Source organism: Manacus candei, unplaced genomic scaffold, assembly GCF_025592945.1.
Source record: "Manacus candei isolate 608988 ecotype Guabito, Panama unplaced genomic scaffold, ASM2559294v1 h1tg000028l, whole genome shotgun sequence".
Taxonomy (NCBI): Eukaryota; Metazoa; Chordata; class Aves; order Passeriformes; family Pipridae; genus Manacus; species Manacus candei.
Genome location: NW_026138076.1, coordinates 24944190 through 24971512, shown reverse-complemented (window position 1 = coordinate 24971512; position 27323 = coordinate 24944190). Strand labels below are relative to the sequence as shown.

The window sequence follows — 27323 nt, the reverse complement described above, 5'->3', positions numbered from 1 at the left end:
GGTTTTGGTGGGACAGTGCATACTGACTGTGAAGTTATTTTTTAGACCTTTGCTGATTTTGCTGTGTTTTCCCCATTTTTTAATTTTTTTTTCAGAAATAACCTTCAGAAGACTAGTATCCTAATGTTATATTGTCAATTTCAGACCACAGGGACTGTTACACACATTAAGAGAAAACATCGAGAATTAATTTTGCACTGAGCATCAGCCAATGTGTGCAGAGCATTTACGCTGCCATTTTTTAAGTCACTATCCCAGTTGTTCTCACTGACTTTGTCATGCTTCACATTTTGGAGTAGCATATGGGCATACAAAGTGCATCATTTTCAGAAGAAACTATACCAGCTGTTTTCAGAAACGCATTCAGTGTGCTCCAATCACTGACATTCATTGTGCTCACAGGACTAGATTGCAACCAGTCCAAAATAAAACCCTGTAAAATGTTTGCAGTGTGGACATTGGGCTCTCTAAGACAACTGGTTTAGTCAAGGGTTCTGCCACTGTTGGTCAGCACTCCTTGCTAATGCAGATGGACCGTAGAGTGGCAGCCACAGTGTTTGCAACTTTTAAGATTCTCAGGACTGTCATTTGAGAAATGCAATCCAGTGATTATTTCTGGAGCTGGATACCTAGAATCTCATTTGCAATGATTACTGTGTCAGCTGTGATGTCTTTCATCTTGTCCAGCCACACTCTGCTATTCACAAGGACCCTTTCCTTGTGGTGTCATTGCCATACCCTTACTTTTCTGTCCTTCGGCTTTGGTTGAGTGAGTTGGCCCTGATGACTGGGGACATTTGGTGATAATGGTGGAAGTAAAGAGTCAAAGGAAGTAATAAGATCCAAGCTGAAAGATTTACATTGGGTATTCAGTCTCACAGATGGAGTGGTTAAGAGCCCTTCTGAGAATGAACCTCCAGACAGGATCAGTTGAGCATTATGTGATTCAATCTGGTGTTATCGAGGGCACAGGGGATCATATTCTCAGGCCAGTAGATGTAATCTCTTGATTTTTAAGAGAAATCAGCTTCTCCAGACACTGAAAGGCTGACTCCACCACCTCTTCTGTCACTACTGGATGTTGAGTTTGCAGTCTATTGTAAAGATCCATTAAAACTATGGTATTTAAACCATTCTCCATGTCTCATCTCCCAGTTGCCTGAAAAGAGCAGGAAGCTATTGTGATTCTGCTTTTCTTGCAGTTTTTTTGGTTGGTTGTTTTTTTTGTTCATGGTGATTTTTTTTGTGTTTGGTTTGGTTTGGTTGTGGGGTGTTTTGTTTGTTTGTTTGTTTGAGGTTTTTTTGGCTTGGTTGGTTGGTTTTTGTTGCACCACATTGTGCAGTGACTTGGTTAAAAAGGAGCATTTGAAGTCGTTTTCTCTCAGTGGGTGCATCATGGAGTCATGCTGCTTCTGGGCAAAACCACACAACCCTTTCCCCCAAATTAATCAAACAAACAAACATAAAGTTCCAAATGACACCCAAATACTGTAGCATTATCTAATTATTTGTGAATGAAATAGATCAGTCATTTCACAGAAATGAGTGAAAATGAGCACCATCCCAGCAGATGCCCTTCTTCTAATGTTCTCACTTGCCTGGTCAAAGACTAAAGTTCAGGTTCTCTGAGGGAATCCCAGTACTTCTACAATTATATGCCAGGGATCTCTCAATTACAGACATAAGGACTAGAAAAAAATCAGATGAAGACTTTCCTGCACTGGTGACAGATGGGTGCACGGAGCAAAATGAGGGATGTGAGCTTCCGAAAACCGAATGGATATTTTTTGGGCTGTGGGCTTGTCTGGCATGAGGAGAATGGGAGGCCACTGAGGCACTGCATTCTGCTGTCAGCCCAAACAGGCGAACAGCCCCCTCTGATGCAGGCAGTGCTTTGTTCACCCTTGCTTCAGTGCACAAACATGTTGCTGTAAACCACAACTACCTGTTTTACATGTGTGTACATATACAGGGGACGTATATGTCCATGTGTACATTTGCAAACACAGATCTATAGAGAGAGAAGTGTATTGTAAAATATACACTATCAGTGTGCAGATGTGGATGAAAAACTCAACATGAGTCAGCAGCGTGAGCTCACAGCCCAGAAAACCAACCATGTCCTGGGCTGCATGAAAAACAGTGTGGCCAGCAGGTCAAAGGAAGTGATTCTGTTCCTCTACTCTGCTCTTGTGAGACCCCACCAGCTATGGTGTCCCCAGCATGAGAAGGACATGGGACTGTTGGAGCAAGTCCAGAGAAGGGCCACAAGGTTGATGAGAGGACTGGAGCACCTCCTCTACCAAGACAGGCTGAGAAAGTTGGGGCTGTTCAGTCTGGAGATGGATGTTTGGAGACCTCATAGCAACCTTCCAGTGTTTGAAAAGGGCCTACAGGGAAGTTGGAAATGGACTCTTTTTCAGGAACTGTAGTGACAGGACAAGGAGCAATGGGTACAAATTGAAAGAGGGGAAATTTAGGTTACACTTTAGGAAGAAATTTTTTATTGTGAGGGTGGTGAGACGCTGGAACAGTTCAGGGAGGCTGTGGATGCCCCAACCCTGGCAGCGTTCTAGGCCAGGTTGGATGAGGCCTTGAGCAACCTGCTCTAGTGGGAGGTGTCCCTGTCGATGACGGCGGGGTTGGGACTAGATGATCTTTAAAATGCCTTTCAACCCAAGCCGTTCTGTGGTCCCACAGCTCTATGTACATGGGCATGCTTCCCACCGTGGGTGTGTAAAACAGCTGTAACTCGGGCACGCCCCGCGCCCGCCCTCCCCACGCCGCGGGGCCGGCGGCGGGCCCGTGTTCCTTTAAGGGCCGCTTCCGCGCCCTACCACGTGCTGGGGGCGGGGCGGGGGTGCCGCGCAGCCAATGGGGAGCGCCCGAGGGGCGCGGCGCCACGGCGGGTCCGTCCTCGTCTGCCGGCTGGTGGCGGCGCGGGGAGCGCTGCCGAGCCCAGCCCAGCTCAGCTCAGCCCAGCCCAACCGAGCCCGGCCCAGCCCGGCCCGGCAGAGCCCCGTCCGGGAGGGCGCACCGCCGGCTGTCAGCGCCGCCGGGCGGGCACGCTCGGCCCCTCGGTCAGGTGACGGGCGGCTGCCGGGAGCGGCGCGGCTGAGAGGGCCGGCGCTCCCCTCGCCTCCCCTCTCCTCGCCTCCGCGCAATGCTGGGCGGCTCCGCGGCAGCTCCGGGGATGCTGCCGCGGCCGCCGCCGCTAGCCGCGCGCTGAGCCGCTGCGAGGGGCGCGGCGGGAGCGCCGCCGCGTGGGGCGGTGGCATGGCCCCCACCCTGCTCCAGAAGCTCTTCAACAAAAGGGGCGGTGGCGCCGCGGCCCCCCACGGCCGGGCCCCGGGGGAGGGGCCCGCCTTCAGGTGAGCGACGGCGGCGGGGCGGGGGCTGCCCCGGGTGGGCAGCAGGGGAGGCGGCGGAGAGGCCGGTGGGGCGGGGGGCTGCGTGGGTGGCAGGTGTGCCGCATCCCCCCGGAGCGCCCCGCCGCCCAGTGCCCGGGGGGAGCGGCCGGCGGGGACGGGGCACAGCCGGGCGGGCGGGGGTGCAGCGGGAGGCTCTTCTCCCACCCTTCCCTCGCGTTGGATCTCTCAGCCATTTTCTGGCCACTGTTGGCAGTGGCACACCCGGGAGCCGCGAGGCGCTCGCCCCTGGGGCAGCGGCGGGGGAGAGGCGCCGGGCCCTCTGTCCGGCGATCGTGTGTGATTGCTGCGATAGCTCGTGGTCGGGTCTCATCAGCACTGGAAAATTAAAACATGGCTTGATTGTCGTGACCTAAATACACGTGCGCAGTCTGGTGACCCGCTAACCATTTCACTGCCCTCTGTTCTTGATGCTGCAAATGCTTAAAGGTGAGAGTCAGTAGCAATTGCTGCTTCAGGGTTTAAATGTGTGATCTTTATATAATATTGAATTATTACTGCTTTCTGAACCTCGGGGACAGCATCTGGCTCAGGCTGATGCTTTGGAGCTTTGTTCCTGTCACATCTGTGCTGCTCACAAGACCGAGCGCCCGGTGAGCGCAGTGACAATCACATGCGTGCCCGTAACCTCTGTGCCTGTTTTTCTGTGCGGCATGAGTTGACTGGTCTTGTGATCAGATGGTATACAGGATTGAGTTGGAATCTGGGCTTTCACTGCTGAAACTATCAAGAATACTAAGAGAGACAATACTCTGATCCACAAAGTGCCCTAGTGCCAATTATGAAAGATGACAATTGTGGAGTCATTATGTGTTCAAAGATGGTCTGTGTGGGTCATGGCCGTGTGCATGGCCAAAGTTGCAAGATCACGGTGAAAAATTGTATAAGATCAAAGTAATGTCAGTATGTTTGAGTTATAAGGTGATTCCTTTGTATGTCATTGGACATAGTATTGGAGCTGCAGAGCAGGACTGGTGAATTTTGGGAAGCTGTAAAGTCTATACACTGTATTTGCTAGTTACTTCTTGTGGTAGTTATTCACCTTATGAGTTAAATATCATCTTTAATTTGAAAGAAAACAATTTTCCACATTTAAACTGAGGGACAATTCCAGACGAACTATTATTTTGCCTTGTACTTAAAATCATACCAAGTACTGTGTATCAGAGACCAGGGCTGTTAGTTCTAGGGTATTGGACTATCAAGGATCTTCATGAAGGCAGATTGCTTGCACAGTGTGTTCCCCATTAGAATGAGTAAGATTGTTCCATCTGGAGTATTTTGTGAAATTAGGGATTATATTTTTTTCTTTGTCTTTCCATTTCTTAGGTAAGATATTCCGCACTCAGTTTTCAGTTTGAATAACATTGAAGTGATTTGACACTTCAAAGAAAAACTGTTATATTTAAAATACTACTGGAGGTACCCTTCACTCTTTATATCCCTGATTTTTCCCTCATTCCCTTGCTGTCTCTTTTTTTTACATGTGGATGTTTTTTGTGCTTGTTAATATTACATTGAGCTTCCTATTTATGACTTCTAAATATACTATAATGCTTTTTCTTTCTTTCTAGTGATCTGCTGATGACCTGCAGGAGCATACTTACTGGGTCTTAGAAGCTCTGCTACAACCCTTTTAATAGACTTTCTGTTGAGCAGTAATCTCTGTTTGAATGGAGAGACACGATTGGACCTAAGTAAAGTGCGAGACTTAATCCTTTGGTAGCTTCTGTATTAAGCATATACTGCTGCTTACAGTTAGAAGCAAAGTGGCAGAATCATTTTTTGCTCTAATGGCAGGCCTGTATTTTTAAGGATTTTAGTTTTAAGGTTTTATTCCTACTTTGTGTTTTGGTTAGCGAGGTCCCTCCACATTCAGTGTGTCTTGCTGTGTTTAGCTCTCTTAAGCAGCCCTGTAAGACCACAGTCTGTATCCTTGGACTTTCAGTTGTTATGAAATCCTTGAAAGCCTAAGTGTATTCACACACCCTGAACAACAGCAGAATCACCAAAAATCCTCAAATTAATGTAGTTTGACAACTTTTTTCAACTACATTGTTAGGAAGCTTAGTGTTTTCTAGTCTTCTTAGGAACACCAGGAGAAATTCTGTTGCAGAGGTCCATCAGTTAAGCTTGAGGTTTGCCTGTAACAAATACTGCAAGTTCTGTTGCCCCCTCTTCTATAAGGGGAGCTAAATCTTGACCAGACATCTGTGCTGCTTGCATTCTTTAGCTCTGAAGGAAATAGCAAGCTTCAAGGTCCATACTGCTTACCAGGATGAGCTGGCACAGCCTCAAAGAGCAGGAGACATGGTGCCTATAGCTGAATGTGGAGCTACAGGAAATGGTTTTTTGGGTGCATGACCATTAACATATTAATTCGGACCAGGAGTGCTCTTTTAAAGAAAGCTTCTCAATTGTCTCTACTGACTGCACTTTGGCTTGCATAGCCAGGTGGATTCAGTGCATAAACTGGATTCCAGTTGGAATGAATGAGATTAGAAAGTGTGCTCCTACCACTAATGGGCATTCAGTCCCTGGGACCAGACTACAGCTGATCAAAAGTTAAACTCCAGAACGTGTATAGTGTGGGTGTCAGGTCCTTAGCACCAATTAATTCACTCTGTGGATCTAATTTGGTTGGGCCACACTGTATCTTTGTGTAAGCACAACCCTTACTTGCTGGGTGAGGAGAATGTGAACATGAGATGTAAATGTTAATATAGAGCTGTTAGGACAATGTGACTTTCTATTGGCCCAGGCCTCCCTTAAAATAATGGAACTACAAAGTGGTAGAAGGGTAGTAGTTAAAATTATAGAATATCTTACTTATTTTAAAAAGAGTAATTATAAATCTGGAGAACAGATGTGTATTAGTGACATATTACATTTGTTCTAAGCAGTTTTGTACACACTTGAGCTTCTGGTTTTTGTTACTACTGATTTTTGCTTCCCTTAACTAAAAATATATATTTGTATGTGTAATGCATACATAAAGATGTATGTATATGTGCACGCACACCCCCTTTCAACAGAGACATTTGAGTGGCTGTAGTTCAGTATATTTCCTTTTAGCTTCTGAGGCTCTGAGGAAATCCTAATTACTTTGTTTACAAGAAATGTGTATTTATGTGGCTAAATTCCCCTAATATTTCTTATTTCCATATCAAATGTTACTTCCCTTACAAGATTGGTTTAAAGTAGTTTGTACACTTTTTTGGAATGCCATTAGGGTCATGTGCTCAGCAGAATCATGGAATGGTTTGGGTTGGTAGGGACCTTTAGTATCATCTAGTTCCAACTCCCCTGCCTTGGATGGGGACACCTTCCTCTAGATCAGGTTGCCCAGAGCCCCATCCAACCTGGCCTTGAACACTTCCAAGGATGGGGCTTCCACAGCTTCTCTGGGCAACCCGTTGCAGTGCCTCACCACTCTCACAGTAAAGAATTTCTTCCTAACTTCTAATCTAAACCTACTTTCTGTCAGTTTGAATCCATTCCCCCTTGTCCTGTCACTTCATGACCTTGTAAATAGTCTCTCTTCATCTTTCTTGTAGGTTCCCTTCATGTACTGGAAGGCCACAATTAGGTCACCCCAAAGCCTTCTTTTTCCAGGCTGAACAATCCCAATTCTCTGAGCCTTTCCTCATAGGAGAAATGCTACATCCTTCTAATCATCTCAGTGTCCCTCCTCTGGGCTCGCTCCAACAGGTCTATGTCCTTCCTGTGCTGGGGACCCCAGAGCTGGATGCAGCACTCCTGGTGGGGTCTCACCAGAGCGGAGCAGAGGAACAGAATCCCCTCCCTTGACCTGCCAGCTCATGTCCAGCCTCTCCTCCACCAGCACCCCCAAGTCCTTCTTGTCAAGGCTGCTCTTGATCTGTTCATCCCCCAGGCTCTGTTGATACTGGGGGTTGTTCTGATCCAGGTGCAGCACCTTGCACTTGGTCTTATTAAACCTCATGAGATTCCCATGGGCCTACCTCTTGAGCTTGTCCAGGTCCCTGTGGATGGCATCCCAGCCTTCAGGTGTGTTATCCGCAGCACTCAGCTTGGTGTCATCTGCAAATTTGCTGAGGGTGCACCTGACCCCATTTTCTGCTGCTCCTGAGGGGCAGCACTTGTCATGGATGTCCATTGGGACTCTGAGCTGTTGACCACTACCCTCCGGATGCAACCATCCAACCAATTCCTTACACACTGAACAGTCCATTAAGTTTTAGGGGTAATGTAGAGTATAAGCACATAGTATCTCAAGACTAGAATGTCTCAAGTGCTAAGCATGTGTTTGAGTAAGGTATTGGGAAATGGCTTTAAGGAAATTCGTATGGGTTGCAGATAGTTTGATTTTACTTAAATTTATAGCTGTTTTTCTGTGATTGTGTTTACCTGATTATAGAAGAGATTTCATGTCAGTGCTGTTCTGTATTCAACATGAAGTCTGATGTTATCCTTAAGCTTGAGGGCTAAGGTTTCACCTTAATTTCAGTCTTTAATAGTTTTTGGGTTGTTTTTTTTTTAAAATGCAAATAGTTGCCTTGGAGTCTTTGGAAGACTACTTTCATGCTGAATGTATAACTTCTGTATTGTAACTTCTGAAATTTCTTTAATATTGGTATATTTAGTGAAGGACCATTTTATGTGCATTTAGGAAAAAAAAGTTGTATTATTTCAGCTGTGTCTGAAACTTGCATATGGTCTGTTTCTTCAGCTTTAAGTATCAGCTGCTCCTTCTTGTGTCTATATTGGAGTGGATGTTGTGTTGTAGCTGCAGGATATCTATCTGGTAACAGTTTGTTAGCTTTGGTATATGAGATCATTTGTTCAGCAGCTGGTACTAGTAATTTCTTTGGTCATAGCGCTGAAATGCTTGGTGAGATCCTACTTGCTGAGCATTATTTCATGGCATTTATTACCAGCCTGGCAGTGCTCCACCTTCTGAAAAAGGAAAAAAAAACAGTAGTGAGCTCGGAGTCTGCTTGCATGTCAGTTTGTTACTTCTTTGTTCAAATGAAATGCTCCTCCGTAACCTCTTGTGGCCTAATTGGGTTTTTCTTGAGCTTCTTGAAGCTTTGTAGATAGCCACAGAGCAATAACACTGCTGAGCACACATATACATCTTCATACTTGGAAATATCATTAAACATCTGGCTGTAAACCCTTCAAAAAGCATTTGAAATAAAATTACTATTTTATTTGCTGTAGGAATGGGAATCAGCTCAGGGCCAGATCTAATCATGGGGGCAGGAAAGGTCAAAGAGCAAGTCTAAGCCATATACCGCTTCACTGACAGCTGAAGGTGAGCCTTAGTTGCAGTATTATACCTCTGTGCTGTCCTTAGTCTTTGCTCAGTAATGAGAGCTAAGGTGTAAGTTCTGCAGAAATAGATTTACTAGTCCTCACTCAAGAAAACAGCTTAGAGTGGAAGTGGTTGAAAGTATGGTCCTTTGGCATGGAAACTACACTTCCAGCCTGGGGCTGTTTAGAAGGAAAACAAACAAACCCCCAAGTCCTCTGGTTTTCAGCTTTGCAGGAACTAAGGCCTTCTTCAGTTGTTTGGATTTTCCTTCCCCTACATACTTCTGTCGCAAAACAACCTCTTGGTTTCCTCTAGATTTGCTCTGAGACTAACTCCTAAAGTTGCAAGACAGCCTCTTCTTTTTCCTTTTTTTTGCCACAGAAGACTGCAAAATAGGTAGAAATGCACAAGCTACTGGTATTCCAAGGGGGATGGGTATACCTTAGTTCTTTAATTTAATTCCATGAAAAGATGCATTATTGCCTTACTAATCACATGAGGTTTGCCTGTAGGTTATTTCTGATTTACAAGTAACTTATGCACAGAGTTCCATGCATTGATTCTTAAATTGATGTGTAATTGGATAGTAGGCTCGTGATTCCTTATTCTTAGGGCACTTTTACTGTTGACATACCTAAAACTGGGTGAGTGAGTACTCTGCCACATACTGTGCTCAGTGGAAAGTGATTTGGGGAACAGTAGTGACAGAAAGCTTTGGAGCTACCTTTCCTTGCCGGTAGCAGAGTTTAAAGCAGGATGCACTACAATCTAATACAGTGATGCTAATGCTGTAGGGGAATACTTATCAGTTGACGTAAATGGTTTGATGTGAATAAGAAAATAAAGCTGCTTGGGGCTGAAAAAATGTAGACTATCATTCATAAAAGCTGAATTTGTAGAGAAACACTTAAAAAACTGATACGGAGCTTTGTTGCCAGGAGAGGCTGGCTTCATGAAAATTACATAAACTTTGTAACTTTTCTTATGTAGACTAAGTTAAAGTTGCAAAATAGCTTTATTAAATATTTAGGGGAAAGGAAGATGGAAGAAGTTTGACAAAAATGTTTAATCATTAGTCATCGTGTCATCCCACTTTGACATTGTGAGATGTAGGTGTTTTCAGTGCATGGTAGTGGCCTTTAGCTGTTGCTTTGGTCTGAACAGTGAGTAACAGCAGACTGAAAGCCCAGAGATGTGACAAAATAGCTGGTGTCAGAGTGGACAGAAGATGGAGTAATTGTTCTCGTAAAAGTAATTTCTTGTTCTGACATTTCAGTACTATTGAAGCTGCTAAGGACTTCTTTTGCAAAGAAAATTCTTTGGATTAATAATGACTACATGTGCTACAAACATTGATGATGTACCTGTTCCTTTAAGTATTCCTTCTGGTGCTAACAATCATGTACTTTCATCTGTAATGTACTTTACACCTTAGTGATGTTCAGGGATAGCTTCTGAAGAGTAGATTCAGTTTTTAAGCCATGTGTTGTGTTTTATGTTTCTCAACAGTTATTTCTACCAGGTGCACTCTTGATTAAGAGCACACTGTTGTCTTGCATGCTGCTTTAGACGAAGTGGTGTAAGAGGAATGTTCTTATGCTGTCCTATTTATCAGTATTTGCTATGTGAAGGTTTCCATGGGTACACTTGTTAGGCAAAAGAAGAGGAATGCAGTTCTGTAGGGTGGTGGTTAACAGGCTTGCTAGAGAGAATAAGCAAGAAAAGGAGGAGTTTGAATTGGATACTTGTTGTGTGAAGACAGCAAATATGTCTGTCTGCTCTTCTTCTTGTGCTTCTTGTGATAGTGTCAGATTACTGCTGATCTGACTAACAGGCATGGACATGGTGGTTCACCTTTGCCTGTCATGAATCAGCTCCTCTATGTGTGCTCTGCCTATGCTACTTTTTAATCTTCAGGCTCGGGTTTTTCTCTATTCTGCTTTCTCCTCACCTTAACAGTGCCTTTCTCAAGTTGCTCCATTTGCCCTGTTTGTATGGGTTTGTCACTCAAATACCATAACAGTGTCATATTTTAATATGCAAGACTGAGGTCATAGGACAAGCTCCCTTCCAGGTTACAAGGCAAAGTGTTCTTTTGAGGCAGTGAGTGGACTAGCCTAGGAGTTTTGGTAACAGCCTGTGCCTTTCCCACGTCAAATAGGACAAGTGTGGATGCGTTTACATGACCAACAGCTGAAATATTTTTGGTCAGTCAGCACACTTCTTGGATATTGGTTAGATTCTTAGATAAATGGGCATGAGGGCTTTACATCACACTTGCTGCTGTTAAAACTGACTCATGATTTTCCTTCCATAGACTGCTGAAGTGAAACTTGAGCTCTGTGTGATGTAATTACTGAATCAGTATGGAGCTTTCTCTGCAGGATGTCCTCACCTCAGTTTAATACAGTTCAGCTTTTCTCCTCTGAGGCGCTCAGTGGAGTTTCACACATGCTAATGAAATCAGCTGTATTAAGTAAACAATCTGACAATATTTATTTACTTTTCTAATAGAAGTTCTAGCAGTCTGAATTTGGTATTAGCACTTTCAAATTAGAAATCTGAACACATTAGTATTTATTTTTTATAATGTACGGGAAGTTTCTTAAAATAACATCTCTTAGCTTTTGTTTTAATTGAGTTTACTGACTTCTATGAAAGAAAACAGTTACTTGAATGAACTCAGTGCTCTGGGTTTCTGTGCAGAGTATTTGCACTGAATTCTGAATCTGGATATTATCCAGCACCTGAAATTGCTCAACTCTTGGGGTTGGGTTTGTTAATGCACAACTCCAGGAGTACAGAAAATCTGAGCAGAGAATATTAGATAAAGTTTTGGAAGGAAACCCCAAAGAGGGAGAATCTACAAACTGTTGAATATATAGTTCTGAACGAGTTATTCTTTAATTATTATTATTTCACTTTACAGAATTTTAATGTTGTAATGTTAAAGCCCTCTGTGGGCTGGAAGAGACAGTTATGGAATTTTTTTTTAATCTGCAAGTCACAGAAATTAGTTTATATTCAGACAAATTTTTGTTGTGTCTTCTGTTTTTCCATGTGGGCACCTGAGCCTGTCCAACTAATGCTGCTGATCAGTTACTTGTTTCTGTCATATTCCCTTGCTCTTCCTTTCACATTCCCCCAAAATGACCTTTTAAAATCTTCACATTTAATGCTCTGCTCTCTAAGTTGCCCTTTAAAACAGGTTGTGCTTTTTAAGGCAAATCCTACTATAGGAAAGGTCACGGGCCTTTTGTTTCTGAAATTCTGGCTTGTTTAACAGGACTGGTTTAAACAAACTGGGCAGAGACCTGTGAGGCTGCTGCAAAGGAAGGTTGGTGATCTCTGGTGTAGGCACAAGGAAGAAGCGAGTTTGGTGCAGAGACCACTCTGCTCAGCTGTACAGCAGCAGAGTTAGTCCACGTGTGTTAAGACTCTGGTCTTGGTGAATGGCTGCAGTGGTACAAGATGTTACTGCATTCTCCCATGCTCTGCTGAAATCAATTATTGGCTGGACATTTGTCACTTCCACAGCAGCACTGAGGGAATAGAGGGCGTTGAAGCTCTTCTCAGTCATCTCTGTGTAATGGTCAGTGATAGAACCCAGCTCTTCTTACACCAGTCTGTGTTAAGCTGTCACACAATGCAGGAATGCTTATGGAGGGCTAATATGTTCTAATCCTCAGTTGGGTTGAGAAGGCTGGAATAAAGAGCAGGGAATTGGTAATCAGTTAATTTAGCGGACAACCATAGTGACATGCATCTGAGCTCCTACTTGGTCTTGGCTTTTAGCCTGGAGGAAGGTTGTTCTCCTATGTTAGCTGGTTGAAACAGCTTCAAGAGTGCCACCTCTGCCTTCCAACTGCTAAAAGAGTTACATCAAGTTAAAGAGTTGGAAAAAGTAACCCTCTCTTATTACAAGTTATTTATGAGATTTGGCTGTGGATATACATCATGCTTACTAAGTGCTAAAATGATTTCAGATATAATTCCCAGTTTTGGTGTGGGTGAGTAAAATCTGGTGAATTCAGTATTTGGGAGACGCGGGGATATATGTCAGTCACCCACTGTGGACTAGATCAGAGTACAGTTGAGTTCAAAAACAATTCAGGTGCTAAGCATCTTGTGTTATGAAGTTCCTATATGTAGTCTTACAGACAGGGATATGTTTAAGAGTGCTTTTGAATGAAACTAGAGAAATTATGTTGATCTGAAAATAGCTTTTTCTGTTTGTCACTTTATGGTGATACTTGGTAACTGTAAAATGCATATGTGTAGCTGAACTGGATAATGGATGCAGGAATAGGTATACAAAGGAGAGGAAAATGCAATCAGAACAATGTACTTTGTAGTGGACATGGGTTTTTTGAAACAGTCAGCTCAATGAACTCACATGCACATTGATAATATATCTGCTCAATTCCTTTGTTTTTAAGAAAAACACATCTGTGTGGAATGTCAAAGATGCCTTGAACCTCTGAATTAAACTTTGTTTAATGCTTAAAGAAATAATTCTCTATTTGTATTGAAATGTGGTGTTGGCAGGTGAACTAGAATTTTGATTGAAACTTGATTTAAATTTGGCTTTTTGTTTGCATTACTGAAGTACTGAAAGTTGACTATAGTACTAAAAGTTGACTATAGTCTTAGAGTTGTATCCTTGGGCCCTGTTTTGATTCAAAAGAAAGTGAATTTTGTTTATATTTAAATGAAATTATCCTGAATCTGTAACTGCTAAGAAGGCTTCTAGTAAGTCTGCTCTGGTAGACTTCATCTCAGGAGTAAGTCAGGTCTGTTATAAACTATTTTCTTGTACAGTGTTTTTCTGGGGAACACCAAAGGAACTTGACCAATTCTTACCTTCTTATGAGGAGATAAGCTTGTAATTTGTCTAAAAAGATAATTGCTACATAAGCTTGCTGACTGAAATTTGTTTCTATCAATGTGCAAAGCAGTTTCCTGTTGCAGGACAAGGTTGCAACTGGATCGTTGTGTGTGATTTTTATTTTTTTGTCCAGATATTTCGGGATTTTTGGACAGATACTTGGCAGCCAAATCTTGGCATGTTACTGGGTGTGGTCAACTGTAATTATGTACAAACCTGACTGGATAAACTTTTAAGTCTCCTATAATACCAGTGTTTTTAAGAAAATGTTTGGGGTTCTATGTGAGTAGTTAAGAGTGGTTGAACGGTTTAAGGAGGGGAAACTGTTTCATAACTTAATGACTATTTATACATTCAAAGTCCTACGCAATTGGTGGTAAACAGAACATGAGTCTCTGGTATAGTGGCTTGCAGCAAGGTTAGTTTTGCCCATACCAGTCAGCTGCAGGACTGTGGTTTATTTGGTTGGTTTTGTGTGTAGTCTTTTTCATTGAGAAGGTATATGGTGTGAGTGATTTAATTACCCTGATCTTCTGTACATGGTCCCAAGATATGGTTCTTCCTTCCCTTTCCCGTGAAACTTGAAAGTAAATGTGTCCAAGACTACAAGATTCAGTGCTAATTACTAGCAAGCTACTTTCCATGCTGTCTACAAGTGAGGGTTAAGGAAAGTGTTTTGGATGGAATAGACAAGTTATCATAACAACAACAAGAGCAGCAAAACATATTTTTGGCTATAACTAGTGAAAAATGCCGGAGCTGACGCTATATCCGTCTGTGTTATCACTTCATTCAATCTAAGTCAGGATTTCCTGGCATTCATCTAGACAGAGGCAATGGACTTTGCTGTTCATGCTATAGCAACTTTTGGGTGATCAAACATGGCTTCTTGTGTGTGTCTTTTCCCATATTCTTGCTAGTTGGGTAAATCAGTACATTCTCATAAATACTTGACTTAGGTTTTTCTTCCTTCCCTTCTTGATTATTACAGACTAACTTTTCAGTTGCAATCTGAAGCAACTGTTTTAAAAGAATCAAAAAACATCTTGCGCTTACAACATTTTAACATAACCATTTACAGAAGTCTCACCAATATTATGTTAGCTGGTCAAAAAAACTGTGTGGCCTCAGCTCTCAGGACTGTTAGAGAGCCACATCTGATACCTTTTCATATGTTAGGAATTTAGGAGGGTGCAGCTAGAACCAGGTAAATTTTAGTAATTTTTTTTTTAAAGTGAAATGATACTGCTGAGTTTGTGTTTTTGAGTTAGTTGATATTGACCCCTTCTGAAGCAGTGTCCTTTGGAAGAAAAATGTGAGGTCCCTGGATAGCACTTGTCTCTACCTTCCTGAAGAGCATTCTCTTGTGCAGTGAGAGTGTGTGTTCAGAACGAAGACGAGGAGGGCATTTGCAATGCTTTCTGCGCCCTTGGAGGGATTACCCTAAACTTATTTGGCTGTAAAATTTGAGAGAGAGTGCCATGTTCTCTGGAGTTTACAAAGCCCTCTTGTGAAAGTAGGCTTTTCATAGTAGAAGTGGAGGAAATTTGTAAAGAAATGGTTGCTGTTAATATGCATGTGTTTTTAGCCACTTTGAATGAAAGTGTGTGTTTTAGCAAAAGGAATATTTTTCAGTTAACTAGAAAAAAGTGGGAAGGGGGGGATGCTAAACATCAGACATTCTTCATATCTCTGTATCTGTTGGTATTAATATGTATTTACTTTTATCTAATAAATAACATTATTTCTTAGTAATTTTTTTTTAATTTTCTGAAATTACTTCTTTGAACAGAGGCTTGAAAGCTGTGTACAGACTTCTTTTCTTAAAAAATAAAATAGGGCTTCATAGAAGAGGGAGAAGGAACAGGAAAGAGCAGGCAAGCAAACCCATGCCTCAGGATACCACCCCTAAGGTGTGGTAGTCTGTCTTGACCTGCTCACTTATGTAGGAGACACTGAGGTCTGAGATCTGTCAGTACTTTTATACAGCAGTGAAATGCAACAAGAGCTGATAGTGTTATAAATACTGGATTCTGCTTTGCATTTCTGCTCAGAATTCTCCTTCAGATGTACAATGTGTAGTTCTTCCCTCTGTTCAAGAGAAGGTGGGGAAGGCAGAGGCAGTAAAGCCAGTAGGATAAGAGATTTCTATTAATCTCATTTTCTGGCAGAGGCAGTTCTCAGACGTGCCTTGGCAGTGTCTGTATTTAGTAGCTGTGTTCCTGGACGCTGGCCCAGTCACATGGCGCCACTGGAACAAGTGACATGGGAATGATGCATTAGCTGAGACCTGTGCTGGAGGAGGTGGGGTGGCCCAGCCGGCCGGGCTGCCTGCGCCCCGGCACTCAGCGCAGATGCTGTGTCCAGCACCGCTTGCTCCCAGATGGCTGCTGCTGTTTGGCTCAACCTCTTTGGCTCCAGTGAAAGCTGGAAGTTGGTTACTGCAGGTGCCTTGAAAAAATAAACACGGAAAGAAACAAAGTCAAATCGTGAAGAGTGTTAAATTATAAGTAAATTTTCAATTCATCAGAAAATGATAAAGATCATGACTATGAAACAACTTCTGCAAAACATTTGACTTACTCTGGATCAGCTGTCAGTAACTATGGGATTGAGGGCAGAAAGTGGGATGGAAGGGGGAAAGTTAATTAAGACTAGACATGGCTTTCTGTACTGAGGAAAGAACTAAGTGGTGGATCTATGGCACTAACCGTATTGCATACCTTACCTTTGTTTAAAGACCTAGTTTAACAAAACCACACTTTTCTTAATGGTAAAACACAATTAAATTCATGCCATTTTTTGTGCAATTTCAACTTATGGAATTTGACTGAGTTGTGAAACACTGGTTTAATGGGCTGTTCTTTATGTTTGTGGAAGGCTGATGTGTGCAAATTTATGGTGACTAACTTGTGTAGATCTGTTTGTTAGCTTCTATCAGCAGTGTGTGTGTCTTGTCATTTTTTTGTGCATGCATATGATGATATTGCTTTCTGGCAACCAAGATGATGAAAAATGCTTGCAACCTCACAAAAATCCAGTGTATTCTCCTTTCTTAAGCAGGGAGTCTGTGGATTTCTAACTTTTCAGTGAACAAATATATCCAATGTTGTTTTACATTTCATATGGTAACATATGGAATTATCCTAAAACAGATAACTTTTCTGTATAGTGATCTAATACCGAGAATTTTATTTTTCTCTACCTGAGCTCTTTCTATAGGAAAATCTAACCCGAGAGAGAGCAGTGCTGCAAATAATACGTTCCTTCACTTGTTGCGTGACTAATCTGCAATGTATCCCGCCTAACTCGTGTGGACCTAGTAACTATGTATCATGCTTGAACAAGGTAGTTCATCTGAGGTTAATAGTGCTTTACCATATTAGGACTTCTTTAAGTCATTGTGGAAAAAGAATGTGGTGTGGCATCAGCACAACTCTTCCACAACTGAGGTTTTAAAAAGAGGAGAAACAATGCGAGGTAAATGATTCGTATTTGGAGAGAGGAAGGGAACCTATATCTTCCACATAAGCTATTTGATGGACTAAAGGAGGGGAAATCATCATTAAGCAATCCAAAATAGATTCCACTTCGTCTTTAAACATGTGTTTGGCACTAATCCTGAATGTCTGGGTCTAGGCATTTTTTGTGTATCAGTTTTGCTAAGTGTATGTTTTGCAAAAACAAATGCTCACCAAAACAGCAGGTATGATTCAAACTTTGTTTTCCTAAGCTTCTCTAACTGGCTTCTAAAAGCTCTTGGGAAAATAAATCCATACAGGGGTCTCTGCAAATATTCTCTTAGATGTGAAAACAGTGCTTAAGGTTTAGTGGAGAGCTGTAACTTGTACAGAAAATTATTTTTAACTAGACAACTACATCACATATATTTCCTCTTTCCCCCACCCCAAATTTTTTTGCTCAAGTGTTACCTTGAGTTGAAGTCATTTGGGCAGTTGTCTCTCAATGGGGATGAAGGACAGGAAATGACCTACAAACAGAGCAGGTGAAGTGCTGTCACATAGCCTAGAAAAAGTGTGATTAAACTCTGCTTTCCAGAGGGTTATATCTTGAGAGCAGGATGCTTTTCTTCCATTTTATGTATTATCTACTTTGTGGACTCTGAGTGTTTTCAATGTGTGGATTTGAATATTATTTTATTGTTGAGAAACTGTTCTGTGGATTTTCAAAGTTAATTCCCCGGGTACTTTGAGATTTATAATATTCTACAGATGACTGCACCTACAGATGAGGTAGTGTTGTGAAACATGTCTTTTTGGTGAGCTTACAGGAATTCCTAGTTCTAATGTTTGATGTGAATTTGATACTGTGGTGAGTGTTGCTTTGTTTGGGGAAAAGATAGGACAGAAGTGAAGGCTTTTAACTGCTGATCTTAGTGGAAGTGTAAGAACCTGGCCCTCAGCTGCTTATTTCATTCGCACTTCAAAGATGACTAGGAACACTGATGTTTAAAGTAGTCCTCCTCGGTGAGGTGAGGACTAGGGGTTACCCTCTCCTAGATCGTTTGAATCACTTGAGAACAGGCCAAAACTTTTCACTTGTTTCCCTGCACTTGGGAGGAGGAGTGATGATGATCTAGTACTTGTCACTACTCTGGGAAATGAAACTGAACTTTTTTTTTTAATTGCTGTAGGCTTCCCTCTGTAACAGAGTGAGTTGTTCAACCTAACCTTGCTCTAGTTTTTTGCTTGACATCTGTCCAGTGTTTAGAGGTTGGGGTTAACTGAGATTACAAAATCATTTTAGCAAGGGTGCTGTGTTATTTAGAAGGTAGCACGTAGCACTAAGTTTTGAAATCTTACTGTGTTTTCTAACTCTATGCTGTATTTCTGGTTGACTAATAGCAAAGTTATTTTCCCTTTTTAACCTGGAAGGGAAATTGCAGTAGAGCTGTCATCTTACTGATGGGGGAAAAGCTATGTAAGACATGAATTATGAGCAGACATATATGGGTAACTTTTTTTTAAAATCAGGGGTGGGGAAGAGGACTTTGTTCTGCAGTAGAATTACCTGAACCTGACAGAACATCCAGTTCCTCTATTCTGTTAAAAAACTTAAATTTACTTGGTCAGAAATATTTTTACTAGATATTTTTGTCGTCAACACTGCCATTAAATTATTTTAATAGGCATATAACTATAAATTCTCATCCACCAACTTGGTGTCTGTGACAAACCTTTTCTCCTTGTTTTCCTTTCTACTTTTTTTTAAAAAAGCCTTCTCAAAGTAGTAGTTTCAAGTTCTTGGCCAAGTGTAAATCCCGTTTGTCCTTCAAAGTAAAAGCATTATGGCACAGAATATTTAGGGTGTTTCTTGGTGTTGGTAGTTTTTTTTTTTTTTTTTTTAACTGATAGCCATATGGCAATGATGACAGATTCTTACTTGCTTCTAAGCTATATGAGGTTGCTAGGGGTTGTCAGATGACACTTGCTCACATGAGAGCCATTAACAGGGTGTTGTAGCCAGTGTTAGAACAACCTTGCAACTAAGGGCGAGTCACTGCAAAAGCAACTATGCTTTTTTTTTTTTAAGAGGCCATATGGTTCAGTCTTGTGACTACATAATTGCCGGCTACCTAAATCACATACCAGGAAACAAACATAGCTAAAGTCAATATTAGCTGTTGTATCTGCTACAGCCTTGTGCCAGGCTTGGTAGGAAAAACTGACAGCAGCAAGAGCAAGTCTAGGATGGCTTCTGAGACCTAAAAGTCATGTCTGCTCTGTCTGGAATAATTGCAGGAGTACCTAAGCTACAGCTGTCTTTCTCTATTAATGGCTTATAGACTATATGAAGGTTGCTTTGCCTTTTTTTCCCCTAGTGGGAAATTCAGCAGACTGGGTTCCTGTATAGGGAAGAAAGCTGATGGTAAATTACCATTGTTAATGGTTGATCAATAGTAAAGAAATCTGCTTGAGGCTGTACCTCCTCAGCAGGTATTTAGTTTCTTTGAGGGAGCTTTACAAGAGTATTTGTAGCTAAGAAAATGTGTGGGGGTACACCAAAAGCTACAAATGGCACTGGGGGACAAATAGAAAGAGGAAGAAACAACAACGATGTACTACTTGGAAATAATCTCTCCTGTACCAAACTGGATGAAAGAAGTAGAAAGTGTTTGAGGGACCAGTGTGTCAGCTGTGCGAGCAAAGTGACTAGACTGCTGCAAAACAGGTATGCATGTAATTTTTTCTTGACAAAGAATAGACGTTTTTAGTTAATACTAGATTTATAATCATGTTCCTGAAAGGCTATTTTGTAAATAATTGGGAAAGTTCTATTAGAAGCTTATTCTTGATGATGATGCTGACTGAAACTCAAGAAAGTCTTTCCTATTTGAAACTGAATCTACATTCTTATCTCTGATATGTGAGATTTATGTATATGCAAACTGAGGCATGGAGGGTGATCTTTTCAATTAAGGTTGAATAATCTTACCTTCTCTTTCTAGTTTTCTAATTAGTTTGCCCTCTTTTTCTTGCCACCCCCTGTGTTAGTGGGTCAAGTAGTAACAGTGTGCAGAGCAGACAGGAGGGAATGCTGTGAAATGGGGGAAGAATGGAGAGGAGAATCCTCTGTTTTACTTGGAAATTACCTCTAGATCAAGCATTACATCAAAGTAATCTGAAGTGTGAATAGTTTCTTTAACTTTTGTGGTGTCTTTTTCATGTGTGCCAGCATGTCTCTAATGTCTGAGTCTTTACAGCTATGTAACTGTGTTGGGAACATGGTTCAGGGTAGCTTTTTCTAAATCTTGGCACCCAAGGGTGTTACAATTAGTATTCAACATATTCAGGATTGCTGGTCTAAGAAGCAGAAAAATATAAATACATATATAGGTATATGGAGATGTTACAGCCTGTTTGTTTCTCCAGCCTATAGATGTTACACTGAAGTAGTGAGTGCTTAGTCACTTTCAAAAACAGTTTAAGGTCAGCCAAAGTAGTTTTTGGATATAAATTAATAGGTCACTCTTCAGTTATTGCATGCATGAATGCTGATTATTATGAAGGTGAAGCAAAAGCTTTCTGTGTAAAAATCAGGCTTTGGAGATCTATATTAACTGAAAGTACTGATTCAGGGCAGAATGAGGCAGAATTTTTGTGGCTTTTTTCCAGAAACAAACAAGTCTACATTCCCCTAAGAGAGATTTCCTTACCTCCGTGTCTCACATATATATATATATATATAGTTGAAGAAATGTTGAACGAGCCAAAGGAAAGTAGTTTATATACCAGTTTAAGAGGAAGTAAAGCATGTTTAAGCTTAATATGGAATCTGGGGAGAAAACTTTTCAGGCTATCTGTAAGATGTTCCAAACTTGTGGCTTTCTTTTGAAAAATAAAAATCCATAGTATTTTAGTATCTTTAGTAGACTTGGTTCTCCTGTTGTATGAACACAGACAGCTTGATTTTATTTATTTATTTTGAGTTGAAAATGATGTTTATTAGTTCTAGCATCTTCTACGTGCAGGAAAGATACCGTCTGAAGGTGAGCTAGATAAGCCAAGCCGATGATGTCAAAGGAGGTAATTACACTGCCACTTCTTCCTTTTGATTTCTGGCATCATGGTTTTGTCCTTTTCCCCCTTTGCAGTCCTTTTGGAACTGGCTCCCCTTAGGGTGTCAGTTAGCTCAATAAGCGGCAGAGAACTGACTTGGGAACAAGAAAACTCAATTAACATTCTAACTAGCCTCAATACTTATTTGGAATGCATAGGGAACGTTTTCTTTCTGCCCTTTCCCAAAGGTGTATAGTTCCATGGACAAAGTCAGTGTAGGACATGCTGCCACTAAGAGGTGGCGATTCCATTGCTTTCTACTTCTTCCTTCCTGTTTCCAACTATGTTTCTGATCCACTTTCAGATGCTTGGACGCACTTTTCTTGCTGCAGGGAATTCAGTTTACAGAAGGGTCCAAGAATTGCCAGAGCAGACATGAGTAACAGGAAGGGTCACATAGTTACAAAAAGGGGCAAAAGGTTATATGGGGCTTTTAATTTTTGTGGTCAAATAAGAAAACATGTTCAGTCAGAATAGCCACATTTAACCTGAAACGTGAACATCTGCACAAGCTCAAATTAATCAGTTCAGCTAATTTTGAGGAATATGCAGGACCTTGTGTATCTAAATAAACAGGAAGGAAGCTGATACAGAGATAAGAAAGTAATGGGTTGTGTTTTGGTTTTTATACATGTGAAAACAGAGCGGACCAAAGAATCCGTGTTCTGTCGGTGTTCTTCAACGCTGTGCTTTTAGGAGATGATTGAATATTCCTGCTGTCCCTGTTTTGGGGGCTCTAGGTTATATAAGCTGGCTTAAACAATAAAGGGTGGAAGTACTGTAAGCATTCTGCTCATCAGCTTTTGTGACAGGGATAAACATCCCAGTCATCTGACTAGTCTTGGGCCTGGTGCTAGATTCCACGTGGAAGTAATGAGACTACATGGACTTATATGCCTGTATGAATTGCCTATAGATATGCTTGATGTTACCAAATGAGGTTTTAGTAGGATGGAACTCTTCTGTAATGGGTAGGACTGCTGCAGGAACTGCATCTCTGTTCTGGGTAATTTACAGCCTGAAAGCAAAGACTTCATTAAAACATAAGGTTGATATTTGGTTAGTACTCTAAGAAGCATTAGCGGAAATTACTTCCCTAGATTTGATCTATTAGTCAGATAAAGCTCTGTACGATAGATTTTATGTAACTTAGCTTGTTACTGTCTGGTACTAGAGAATCTGTTTGTAGTTATGACAGATTGCAGCAGTCTTTAGTTCTAGCATGCTGTGTGGAAAAGGCACCTCAGCAGGCTGTTGAATTGGCTTCTACTTCAGCATAAAATCTTATACAGAAGTTGGCACTGCACAAACAACATGAAGTTTGCTTTAGTGCACAGTGAGGGAAGGAAACCGGAATTCATGCAGCCCAACCCAACCTGCATGCAACCCTGCATCGGTGGGCAGATGCAGGGCCAGATTGGCTCAGTCTGTCTAAAATGAGTCTTTCTCATTTTAGACTTGCAGTCCTGTAGTCTGAAGTATTGATGCTGCTGTGCTAATAGAGAGATACCTTTTCTTAGTAGTTAAAAGGAGACCTGTAGCCTTTTTAAGAAAGCAGAATAGTTACCTGAGGTCACCTACTGCAGAAAGCATGTAAGTAGATAGCTGAAGAGCATCAGATTCGTGTGGCAGGCTAGAATGAAGTGTACTCATGGCTCTGACTTCTCGTGCATTCTGCATAACTGGATTTTGTTATAGCGTTGCAGAGGCAGTGGGCTGAGAAACTAGTAACAGATTTCTAAAACAGATGGTGTAGTTGCAGCTCTCTGTATATGTGAGGTGTGTAGGATCTTTGTTGGGCAACTATCAACAATGGTATCAGGTCTGGTCTCGTGCAGGTGAACTTAATGCTGTGACTCTGTTTGAAAGGGAAAACTTGAAAAGAAATCTGCCTGGCACTCCTGGCAGTTTTGGAGGCAACATGTTACAAACATAGCAAGAAGTTTCCTTGCTGTGGATGGCAAAACGGCCTTTAGCAGCATTCCATAATCTGGCTTTGAAGTGTACTGGAACCTTGCATATTATGTACATATAGCATACTCGTATCAGAGTACCTTACAGTGGCAATGGGTATCTGGCTTATTCTGTCTCAAGATATTTGAAAGTAGGATGAAACCTTCCAGAATGAGGTCTTTCAGGTTTGAAAAGGATGCCTATTTACCCTTATTTCTCTTTTTAGCTACCAAGAAAGAGCACAAAGAGGAAATTAGGCTGCCTTTACTTAAAATGATTTTAAATTTAAAAGTCTGTGTGTGCTCCTAAAACAGTTATCCACAGTTACCTTACTGACTCTAGCAGTATTTGAAAGTGTTTACCTCGCTTATGGATGTTAACAGAGCAAGTAATAAAAAGAAATAGCTTCAGAAATTCTAGTGTTTCAACTGTATAGGGGTTTTATGCTCTTCTCAATTCTCTGCCTTCCTTTTCTGTAGGCACAGTTTGGCAAAATTCCTAAATGTAACTTCCGTTTGGGTGGAAGATCAGTGTGGCCTTGACTGAAGTCTGTTAAACCAAAAACTATTAATAACAGTTGTACTCTTACCCCCTCAGTGCAGTTCATCGAGGTCAGGAATGAGGCAATATGGCTGAGCATCAGTGCTGTGTGGCACTGCTTTATGCAGTAGTAGGTTTTTTCCATTAATTTCAGCTTGTAAGCTGCATAACGTGAAAAGCATTTTCTGTGGCTGAAGCTGAGACCAAGCAAACCTCCATGCTCTGATGTGCAGACTGACTCCCTTTGTATTGGTAAATAAGGTTTCTTGTCATTTCAGCCATGCTGCAGTTGTGCTCCTCAGCCTCTTGCCGTAGTGCAATGAGCCAAGTTGTGTGCCATGTTGTATCTCTGGGGAATGGGCAGATTCTGGCTTGAGATAGTTGTTTTCTTCAGGTTGAATCTCTGTGGTATCTTGATTTCATATACGAAATGAATTTTATTGTAGTTGGAGATCAAGTCTCAGTAATCTGTGGCTGCTCAGTAAACCCTGAAATGTCTCAGAAAAAGGGGAAAAATAATGGAACAACATAAACCTTGTCTTTCAGTTGCAAGACTTAAACTTAGGGAAAATCTTAAATGATATTGTCAGGAATAGACCAAAATGAATTGGCTTTCCGTTGTTTAGAGAAGGATGTGGGAGGGTGCAAACCTTGTGCTTTTGAAACACTGTGCTAGAGAGAAGGGTAACCCATTGTATTTTATTGCCACTAAGAGCATCGGACAAAATAGTACACCTGCCTTACAATAAGGATGATCCAGGCTGTGTACAAAGAAATTTAGGAGTAGTTAAGCCTTGAGGCAGACTGCTGAGACAAAGTTTTGTGTTCTCTTTCTGCAAAATTTTGAAAAAAGATTGGATGAAAATTGGTGTGGCTATTCCTGCTTTTGGATCAGCAGTGACACTGGGTTTAGGTACTCCTTTGGAGTTCATTTTTGGTTGGAGTTAAATGATTGCACCCTGGATCCTGTAAATGCTGAGTAAAAGTTGTATTTGCATAATACCTATTTCTTTACTTAAATGAACCTGCAAAGTAAGTACACTATTTTAACATCTTGTGTTTCTAATCCGTAGCTGGTCCTCTTCGGAGTTTGACTTGAATGAAATCCGCCTGATAGTTTACCAGGACTGTGAGAGGAGAGGCAGACAGGTCTTATTTGATTCCAAAGCAGTCCGCAAAATTGATGAAACTGTGGTTCAGGTATGAAATGTTAATTTTGCTGTTGTCCTAATAGGACAGTGTCAACTTGTTAATCTTGTGATCTTTGCTTTATCTTTTGCTATTCTGTGATAGCTGCAACAAGAGTGTGTTAGATTCCAAAAAGCCTGTGAACATATCTGGTATTTGGTATTTATGATATAAATGCGTTATTGAAACTTAACAACTTAGACCTGATTTGCTTTCTGGCAAAGAAATCTATACTCCTTTAAACTGAGTATTTCTTGAGCCTTTTTAATGTTGACTGGGTTTGCTTTTTGTTGTTAGCCCTGGCTGTGCAGTCCCCTTGTTCCAGTAATGTCTACCACATGTCTGAAGGTGCTTTTCTTCCTTTGGTGTTTTGGATTAGTCAAATTGTTGTCTTTATATGAATTAAAACAACTCCCCTGGCTAACCATGCCATATTGTGAAGAATGACACATGGTGATACATGACCATGTAAGTTTTGATGACACACATAGAAGCAAGAGCAAATGCTGACAAGATGCAAGTTCTTTTTGCTGCTCTCCAGGCACACAAATTGTGGAGTAATGCTTTCAGCAAACTTAAGTGATTTTAAGGTAACTAAACCAATAGTGTTTCCTGTTTTGTTGTAGTTTTGCTTGTTTTTTTTTTTTCTTACTACCTCCATGTTTCTCTTTTATATTGAATTATTTCAAATTTTTGTTTGTTTTGAAGTTTTTTTAGAACTAACAGCTTCATCTTATTAGACTACTATGGTTTATTGTAGAACTATATATATAGCTGTATAAGCTATATAAGAATAGTCGTGACTTGTAGAAATTACTTATCAAGATGCTTAAAAAGCGACAATCTCTGTTTCAGTCACACTGTAAATATGCCATTGTGCTGAATCAGTAAGACTGGTGAGCATCATCAGCTGATGTCTGATCATCTACTTAAGAGGGTAAATGGGTCAGACTGGTCTGTTAATCTTGCTTCCCCCCTCTTCCCCCCCCCAAAATCAAGGTCATTACTTTGTATCTCTAAGTTGGTTTAAAACACACAGCATGGGAAGAAGAAATATATTTCTGGCTTCATTTAAATATTCAAACTATTCCACTTACTTGAATACTTTAAACTAAAAGTTAACTAAAATGTATCCGATCAGAAACTCCATGCAACACTGACATAAAACAGATTATAGCCGCTCTCATAACACGTGATACAGACTATAATCTCTTTTTCAACTAGACACTAAACTAGGTACCCTTTTAAAACAGCTAAAGCACTTAGAATGCAGTGCAAACACATAGATGTTAAAAGTGATTTTGAGTGTCTGGTCGTTTGTTTGATATATTATCAAACAGCAAACCTAAAACTTGATTCGTTTAAAATTGAGGCAGACTTACTCTCAAACTGAGTCCTGTTTAAACTGAAATCAAGAAGGTGTGTGTATACTGTGCATTCATGCATTTTCCTGAAATACAGTAAAGCTTATTTACATTGAATATTCAAATACATTGTTTGCCTTTAACCTGTTAATTCTACCAAATGATGCATTATTCACCCCTTGTTTCTGTTGGTTGTTCTTCTCTTTAAGAAATCTGTTAATCATTTGGGAAGCAAAAGTTATGTGCAATTTGAGTGATTAATTGTGCAAATGATTACAAGAATTGGTTTGTAAGCAACCCATAAGCTGAGATTTTGTTTACATAAACTTTGGTAAATGTTACAAAGAGTAATTCATAACTCTCGGGAATGATCTTTCCATGAAACTGGCTAATTACTCAGACTGTATGTGATACTATGAAACCTATCTGCCATTGTAAATGTGATGATAGTTCTCCACTTGCTCTGATGCTGGCATTTTATAAAATATTTTAAAACTGATATAAGACCAAATAAATTTGTGTTTTTTAATTTCTTTTGTTTTCCTGTGGTTTTAAGAAAATTCATGCCATGGTACGTTTAGAGATGGGAGTTCTTATATTGACTTTAATAGTTTTTATCGTATTGTTCTGTTTTGACATAGAAAATGGCAGATGAGGCTTCTGTAAAGACTTGTGCCAAGAACTGCCAGGCAAGCAATGGGAACAACCATATTTCTTCCCACAGTCCCACAATAAGTTGTATGCAGAATGTCAAAGAACAGATACCGAAGTATCAGGTAATATTCATTACTTTTGTTGCTTTTATTTATTCACTTTACTGAAGAAGTTAGTTTATAAAAGCATTCAGTTACATACATTGAATGACTTACACTTCTGTTGTATTATAAGTTAATCTGAACCTTGAAATATCTGTCCTATCCTTGAAGTGGTGTAGAATAAAAACACGTGGGTGCATCTTTACCTTTTGGTCTATCTTGGTCTTATTTTTGAAGGAACTGTGAAATCTAATCTAAAATCTAATAACATTTTGTCAATGTCATAAGAACCACTATACTATTCTCTGTTCTTGTCTACCTATGCTTC

General features: G+C 40.8%; 1 protein-coding gene across 4 annotated transcripts in view; it reads left to right on the top strand.

Moving 5' to 3' along the window:
- Positions 1-2900: 2900 nt before the first annotated feature.
- The window catches only part of FNIP2 (folliculin interacting protein 2), a 50979-nt gene continuing 26556 nt past the window's right edge, over positions 2901-27323 (top strand). For 2 of the 4 annotated variants that reach the window (XM_051790716.1, XM_051790715.1), the window contains exons 1-3: positions 2901-3371; positions 24762-24888; positions 26882-27016. In XM_051790716.1, coding sequence (XP_051646676.1) covers positions 3277-3371; positions 24762-24888; positions 26882-27016 — 357 coding nt within the window. In that variant the 5' untranslated portion in view covers positions 2901-3276. Of the gene's footprint in view, positions 3372-5007; positions 5131-17882; positions 19808-24761; positions 24889-26881; positions 27017-27323 lie in introns of those variants that run through there. The other 2 variants (XM_051790718.1, XM_051790717.1) reach the window with 2 other exon arrangements.